Source organism: Macadamia integrifolia, chromosome 7 (genome assembly GCF_013358625.1).
Source record: "Macadamia integrifolia cultivar HAES 741 chromosome 7, SCU_Mint_v3, whole genome shotgun sequence".
In the NCBI taxonomy this organism is placed as follows: Eukaryota; Viridiplantae; Streptophyta; class Magnoliopsida; order Proteales; family Proteaceae; genus Macadamia; species Macadamia integrifolia.
In genome coordinates this window covers 24,833,153-24,841,838 of record NC_056563.1, presented here as the reverse complement: position 1 = coordinate 24,841,838, position 8,686 = coordinate 24,833,153, and the positions used below count along the sequence as shown (strand labels likewise).

Sequence of the window (8,686 nt, the reverse complement as noted above, 5' to 3'; positions counted from 1 at the left end):
GGGGTTTATTGGTAAAGTGTTGTGTCCTATGACCTTTTGCTTTGTTTCAGAATTTGAAGAGATCCATTGTCATAACTGTTAACAAAGCCATAGCAAAAAATGAATTAAAAGTCTGATTTACGTGCATGTTTATATGCCACGATTAGGATGCCTTATTCCTATTCCTTCAGAAATTCAAAATCCTCAAACTCAAAGAGACTTCTACTTGAACTTTGACTTGTGAATAATAGAAACTCCCAATAAAAAATTTTGATCCTACTTGGAAAAACAAAGCAAATTCACTTAATACTACTAAAATTTAAAATCTCCACCCCCAACTAAAAACTGTTAACCCACCCCCCCAAAGAAAAAGGAAATAGGGGGTGGGGGTGGGTAAAGGTTTCCTCAATGGCCAGTTGCGATAAGTTTATCTTAACTGTTCAAATATCTGCCTTGTGGCGGAGTGGATGAAGCCCAAATTTTGTGGAAGGGTCGACTGCAATGTTCCCTACCTACATGTGAAGTTTCAACGCAAATGGATACCGCCAAATTTTTGCCTGAGGGAGCCAGTGATTCAAACAGGCAGTTTGATTCCGGTTTTCCATGACGATGATACGATGCCTGGACCTAACCAAATAAGCGAAACAGTGTGGTTCTGGTTTTTAGAATTTGATGTTTGTGATCAGTGCATACTGTCAGTATTTGCCTCATTAACAAAGATGTGTGGGTCCATGTGATAGAGGGTCCCACACACATCTCATTAGTCAAGTTGAAAGTGGAAACAAGTACTGGAGATGCCATGAAAGTGTCTAAAGTGACGTAAAACTACAAAAATTCCATTACAATGCCATGCCATTTTTTGTAATTTTGAGACTTTAAACCACTTCCATGCTTATTTCAGACTCAACTATGACCACTGAGATGGGTGTCTTCTATCAAATGGACTAACTAGCACACATCAAAGTCTGCCACGTGGCAAGGAAACATGACCTTATAACAAGTGAAATATCACGACAGGTCATGTTATATGTATTTATCCTTAGATGAGTGGAAGATTTGAATACATAATTGGGGTCTTAACTATGCATGGGTGATCCTCAAAGTCCATGTTGATGTTGTTTCCTATGCTCTAATTTTCTTATTCTTACTCAACTCATGTGGTTTACTGTTTACCTAGTTCAACTGTGAATTCTTCCAGTGTATTTGTTCATTTTCCTCCTTAGTTTGTCTCCACTGTGGTTCAAAACTTGAAATGTTAATCTTGTTGGTGTGTGCATAAGGAAGTTCTGGAGCTTCTTCTAGTATGCCAACATGTTTGATGTGTTACAAATATGCATGGTGCATACGTTGTCAACCTTATTGGACATCAATTTATCAGATGTATCATGGATGTTCAGTCTGTTTTTAAGGACTTCAAGGAATTGATATTGCTTGTTAGAATCATTAGGTCACGTCCTCTTGACAAATGGATGACTCAGTATGGGATATCACAGTTGCCTCAGGTTTTTACCTTTGCTATTTAGTCAAGTCTAACCTTGATTAACTCAATCGCACCTCCAACCTATATTTGAATCTCTCTGGCTGTTATCATCTTTCCACAGCATTTAAGTATGGATTGGCCTATGATATGGCTAAAAGGGCCACATTTTATTAATTGGATTAATACTAAGTGGGGAACCTGCCCATGTGGCTGAGAAATTTTCCTGAAGAACATAGCTCTCAGATGAAATTGGAAAGTCTTAATTGAGTGGGCATTAATTTGTGGAATCATTTTGATCATGTTTTCATTATACTTATGTATAATACAAGTGGATCAAATTGGTCATACCCCTAATGCATCAGTCTTGATGTTGGATGGGTAGACAGTTCTTAAAAACTCTGATTAGCCTTGCAGTGTGGCAACCTTATATATAATTCGTTGTACACTTACCATCTTCGTTGATTTTGGACCATTTAGATTTTTTTCAAGGGATATTAGATGGAGTGGTCCATCATATCTGTAGAAGGGCCACAAATTTTTTGTATGTATATATATGAACATAATACCCTCCTCCTCCACCCGGCACGTGCAGAATATAAATACAAGGTTATTAGGCTTGGTATGAGGAATCTTCATTTAACTAAGATGCTTGTCTAAATATGGAATTTGCTTCTGCTCTATCTCCACCTTCGTCACACCTCCTTACTAGATCTTGTGTGCATTTTAAGATATCCCCTTTGATTTCATGTTCTTAGATGTTCCACTGCTTAGTCCACTTTGATGGATGAAGTATTTTAACAATGTTGAAAGATGAAAGAACCCCACCATCTGTGTAAACTGAGAGAGGGGATTTTCAATGGTGGAATATATGACTTTTTAATTTATTTAAATATTTCAAGATGTTGTGGAAGGAAATCCATCCTTTAATTATTTGTTTCTGCACATGTGGCTTTTTTTTTTTCCTATTGTGTGACAGTTTTTGTAATGAAAATTGAGCGTGTGCTCTCTGATTATCATAATCTTTTGGTCTGCAGGTTTCTAGATCTATTGGTGATGTATACTTAAAAAAGGCTGAATTTAATAGGGAGCCTTTGTATTCCAAGTTCCGCCTTCGCGAACCTATCAAAAGGCCTATTCTGAGCTCTGAACCTTCTATATCTGTCCACCAACTTCAGCCACATGATCATTTTCTTATATTTGCATCTGATGGGCTTTGGGAGCACCTAAGCAACCAGGAAGCGGTTGATATAGTTCAAAATAATCCGCGCAGTGTAAGATATTTACCTCAGTATAGAACTTGGTTCCTATATCTGGTCATATTCTTATCCTGATTAGATAATGCACAATTTTTTATTCAGGAGCCATCTTTTTTGGGGGAAAAAAACTAGTTTCATTCTTCATAATAATTTATAATTTTCAAATTGCTGATACTTGGTTGTTTGGGATAGCAAATGGTTGGATTTAGGGTGTTTTTGAGGCTGAAAGATGTTTTGAGCTCTGGCCCTATCCCAGTCCAACCTTTGAAGGGGCTGGGTGGGCTGCGGGCACAGGCATTTGCACATGCACACACAAGAGACAAGTAGGAGAGCCCAGGGCTTCTGCTGATGAAAGTGCCACTCAAGGCTTTGCAAGCACTAGTTGCTTGCCACTACTGATGGCTATAAATTAAGGCAGACAAGGCCCATATGTACCCTAGAAATAGTGATACTTCTACTGTTGAATTGGGCTGCATGGTTTTCCTCGGCAACTGCGGACGAAAATCTTAGCAGCCATTACCATGCTTAATTCACTGAATCTGGGGTTGATGATGCCAGCAATTTATAATCCTGACCTGCACACACATCATTTTTAACTTTTTCAATCATGAAAGGAATTGATGTAGGTAGTATTCGTATGCTACTATGGTTGCAATTCTCTGTTGATGTCAGTTTTGATTCACCAGAAGGTTGCAAAGGAAAAGGCTAAGCTCTGATTATGGTTTCAATGACGAAAGAAGATGTTCCAACCAGGATCAAAGGATGGTAGTCAGCTTTATTTTGAGACCATTCTTTCAAGCTTGCTAACGAAATGGCCAAGCTCTACTATCACTTTGATTGCTGTTTTTAAGCAACCTGTGTTTTCACTGAAAGCCATCCCATAACATTAAAAAAAAAAATGGGGGTTGGGGAAAGAAAAGGGGGGGGATGGATGATTTTCCATAAGAAAGGTTGGGGACTGTATACCTTCCTGATAAGGGTCTTTTTGATAAATATATGGAGATGGACCATTTTACCAGTGCCAAATCTGGCCTAGTGTTAATCTTTATAAAATATGTATTGCTTTTGCTAATTTATGACCTTAGTTTAACTGCTGCCTATTGCTCCAGTTTTATCTTCTATTACTTGGTCTTAAGTTCACTTTCTGATCTCAAAGGTGAATGAGAAATAGCATGAAAGGGGTACTCACATGGATGGTGGAGCCTTTCCTTTCTGTGTACACATTGTCAAGGGTTGTCTGATTAACCGTAGATGAGCTATTTCTGAAAATTGCATGAACCCCTTTCAAGCCTTACAGTAACCATCTATTTATCAACTTTGCGTTGGCTGCTGAAAATCTCATTGCTTCCAATGTGACGCAACTGCCGTCACAGCCTGTCATTCTAGTGAAACATTTGTATGTCTGTATCTACCACCAGATCTAAACACTGGCAATGAAAATTAAGACAATAATTTTGTTTGCTTATGTTGATGCAGGGAAGTGCTAAGAGGCTTGTGAAAATGGCATTGCAAGAAGCAGCAAAGAAAAGAGAAATGAGATACTCAGACTTGAAGAAGATCGACCGTGGTGTTCGCCGGCATTTCCATGATGATATTACAGTCGTCGTCGTGTTTCTCGACTCAAACCTTGTTAGTAGGGCTAGTTCGGTCAAGGGTCCCACATTATCTTTAAGAGGGGGTGGGATCAATCTTCCTCCCAACTCTCTCGCCCCTTGTGCCACGCCTGTTGAACTTGGTCCTACTTGACAAAGCAGGCCCTTGTTCACTTTGTTGTACTGATTCTGGACTGTACTTGGATCTGTGATTATCAGGTAGTATCCAAGAAAGACAAGTTGAACAGGTCTTCGATTCTTTAATGTACAATGTAACATTTAACTTGGGAAAGGGTATATTGAGTTAGTTATCTTATGAGTATAACAGGGAAAACACAAGAAAGGACAGGGAATGAGAGCTTCAAGGCGACAGCAGTTTCTCTCTTCTTGTTCATCTTCCTTGGTTCAACTGGGATCATCAGTTTTGTAAATTGTGTGAAACATAATCCATGGCAATCCAAAATTTGTCTTTCTTCTTCTAGTGAGTTTCTCATCCCCATCTCTGTCTCTCAGTTAAACATGTGGGTTTTAGAGTTCTTATCGTTGATGGAAAATCAGATCCAGCTATGGATCATTGAAGAGGATCTAGCAATGGGCCCTGACTGAAAGCTGTGGTGGAAATGTTTGCAGATCAGGTTAGAAATGCAATGACAAGCAATTTCGCACATGGATGTCTTTGAGTTACAATTGCTGGGATTCACGGGGGAGGGTAGCGGATTGGAGCCAGAAAAAAAAATGTTTTTTTAATGGTCTGGTCATGGCATATTTTCGCCATCCAATGAAGGACCCATCCGTCTCCATTTTCATCTAATACTCCTATTTTTTTAAAGGCTACAGGTGCAAAAGCTTCTTTTCTTCTCGTCGCCTTATGACAGTGATGAGGTGACTGGTGAGTGGTGATACAGGGTGGGCAGAGAGAGAGAGAGAGAGAGAGAGAGAGAGAGAGAGAGATCTTGAAGAGTGTAGCATCAAATCCTTGATGGAATCTTTACATTCGTCTTGGTCAAGGGGTGATGACGGGTCTCCTCCGCAGGCATCTGAAAGTTTGGATATGTAAAAAGGTGGATTCTGGGCATGAGGCTCTTGTATGTGCGAAGCCGGAGGGAGAACTACTCTGCCTTACTCTGATAATATCGAGGTGAAGTTTGGATATCTATAACCTAGCTAAATATGGAAAGAATAATATGTAAATTCTCTCGTTGTAGCTAAATATGGGAATAGTAATATGTAAATTCTCTCGTCGTAGATGTGTTAAAATTATATTCAAACCCATTATGGGAAAAGGCTAGCGGGGTGCCTGGCATGTGTTATCCTTTCTTTGTCCAATCGTATGATTAATGCATATTGCTTTATCAATCCTCTCCCATCAATTATATATTTTTCCTTGCAGGATTTAAAACCCTGGAATTGGATAGGTCTGGATCAGACTCAACTTAGTCAACCCTGGAATCGGCTTAGAAAATTCTACAATTGCCCTTCAGATTTATGTAGCACTGATTCAATTGGGAGTGGTCTGCTCCGATTCGATTGTACTTTTGTCTCCATCTAAGGGTTCAAATACGACAATGACTGTGCACCATACATTAAACTTCACTTAAACTTTATTTTCAAATCTGTTTAATTTGATCAACTTTATTTGAAATAAAATTTGATATGTGAATAAACGGACATTAGGCTATTAGAGTCAATCTGTAGGGAAACATCTCCCATGTATAATTCAGTATTGTCATGGATTGAACTTTTCATTCCTTTTAGATTGAAGTTTTCCACCAATCGTAGATTATTTGTTCTTATTTTTATGACCATATATGTTCCACATAAAAACTACATCCTTCACCCGTTGTAAAGGAGATCTTTTCAAACCATGGGATTGAGGGTGTATTTTTTATCTTTGAAAGTAGAAAGTAGGGAGGGAGTGGGGATTAACGATAAAATTTATTGGGAGAGGAATAGGTATGCTGCCGATATTATGTATGCTAGTGGATAGCATCAACGGGATCACATGATGAGGCTACAAGAAGGATATGGGAGTCATTTCAAAAAAAGAAAAAGAGAGATAAATATAATGAATGCTAGCTTACGGTATACCAACGGCATACCTAACCTTTTCCCAAATTATTATTCCAAGGGTTAATTTTAATGTTAAATCACATAAGTCGAAGAGATTTTCTCTTCACCCTAAGTTGTGGAAAACTTTTTTTTTTCCTAATACGTAATAATTATAACTTCTATAAGAGTTATACTGTATTAAAAAAAAAATTAAGGGCTTATCAGTTACATTTTAATTGTGTTACAAAATTTGTTTTTTAATTGTTATTACTTGATACTTAAGAATTGATGTTTGATTATTTTATACTTAGGAAGTTCAGTTATTTCTATATTTGGGAATTTTATACATATTTGTTCTAAAAAAAAATTATACATATTCGATTGTTTAAATACTTAAATGGTAAATATTAAGGGATCTAAACTAGACCATACCATTGTTAAATAGTATCGGTTCCTAATTTGGAGACAGTTCTTAGATTTACCCCAAAGAACTTGTTTTGCATTGGATGGGACGACACGTGTCTCTTAATTTCCTCTTCTTTTTAAAAATTTGTTTTTAATTTTTAATTATTGGGTATAGTTCTTAATAATAAAGAATTTTAAAAATACATGCGTGTGAACGTGTCAACCGTTAATACGGTTGGCAACATGCCATCGAGCACCGTGTTTCCATGATATATGGCTATATGCCCTCCCAGATTAGTATTAACTATTAAAACTACTTAATTTCTCAAAACGATTTTGACCCGATGAATGAAACCGGGTCTTACACATGGTTTGAGGATTGGTCGAATTTCAATCGATTCGTATTGGATTTCTAGGGTTGAATGCTATTCTAACTGAATGAGTATGGAAATCGGTGATCAGAATGCCCATTCATCTTATTTATAAAAAAAAAAAAATCAAGATCCTTTGCAGCCATTGCACTGGTGCAGTGAGTTTTCAACGATTGAAAACATTTGGACACACACACACCTAGATTTGGAGGCAAAAACGAATGCCCATTCCGTTTACTTGAACCTTGGTGGTTTCGTCAAACCAAGCTATTTGATACCCGTTGTGTCTTGGCGTAGGTATACGCTATCGAGTAGCACTCTTTCTTCCATGAAAATATTATTAAAAAGGTTTGTTTATTTATTTATGAAGTTATTAAAAGGGTTTTTAATGCTTCATTATTTGTCACATGATAGTATAGGGATTGATAATCAGACAAACTTTAGTTTCAACAACTTTTCTTGTTTACTCTGGACTAAAATTTTGCCAAATCCTCTATCACATAGAGTAATTTATTTATTACCAAAATGATAAATAGTGAAGTATAATGCATAGTAACACCATAGAAATTCCCTTATTGAAAGAGGGAAAAAAAATTTCTTACAATGCTAACATGCTATTATTGCCCTCTCACCAAGGTCTTAAAACTTCGATTGATTTGAGATTGGTGAAGGTTGATACCGATTAGATCGTAGTTTTAAAATCATGCCTCTCACATGAGATTTTTTCTAATGAGAAGTAATTCTCTCTTCGAGAGCAACAATGCTCCCTCTCTCTCTCCCCTTCACAAAAACAAGGGATATAGGCATGGTTCTAAGTATTGGTATAAGATCATCTATATCGAACGATTCTATTGGTTTGGCAAGTCTTCGATTCTGATACCTGGTTAAACCATATTGGTTGAATGTATGGACTAGGGGTTAAAAAGTCAAAAAATCTATTTTTTTTTTTTAGGAAAGCAAGGGTATTTTCATCTGATACAGGCGATCCAATACAAATCTGTTCTGACCTGTTTTGACCCCATATCAATTTTGAGGATAGTCGATACCTATTCCAATATCATGCACTAAAACTATGAATAAAGATGTCTTTCATTGACATAGACGACCATGCTCCTGGAGTTTATTGAACAGGGTAATATTCTCTTTTCTATTGTGATTATGTGGGTTTCATGAGAATGATATAATTCTTTGCACCATCATTGCTGTAGCGTAAAAAATCCCCCACAATCGTATTGTGACGAAACCCTCTCAAGGCCAGTCTCAGGCTGAAGAAGGAGTTGAAACCATAGGAGGGAAACCTAATTGCATGGTTGTATGGTTTTAGCCTAACGAACCAATCAGATTTATGTCATAGAGGCACATAGGGTGTCACGCAAACTTAGGGGTGTCAACCGATTGAGCCTAATTGATCTCCAACAATTTAAGGTCCCATACTATATTTTTTACGACTTTATATAATCATGCCATGTAAGTGAGGGCAAGGAATAGTTTCTATTGGGTTGGTCAATCATCGATCCATAATTGGGCTCAATTATCATGCTACAAACGGGTAAA

General features: G+C 37.4%; 1 protein-coding gene across 1 annotated transcript in view; it reads left to right on the top strand.

The window, feature by feature from the left end:
* The window catches only part of LOC122084158 (probable protein phosphatase 2C 60), an 8,917-nt gene extending 4,129 nt beyond the window's left edge, over positions 1 to 4,788 (top strand). The window contains exons 4-5 of the mRNA XM_042652241.1: positions 2,494 to 2,730; positions 4,192 to 4,788. Coding sequence (XP_042508175.1) covers positions 2,494 to 2,730; positions 4,192 to 4,461 — 507 coding nt within the window. The 3' untranslated portion in view covers positions 4,462 to 4,788. The remainder of the gene's footprint in view (positions 1 to 2,493; positions 2,731 to 4,191) is intronic.
* The last annotated feature ends 3,898 nt before the right edge of the window (positions 4,789 to 8,686 follow it).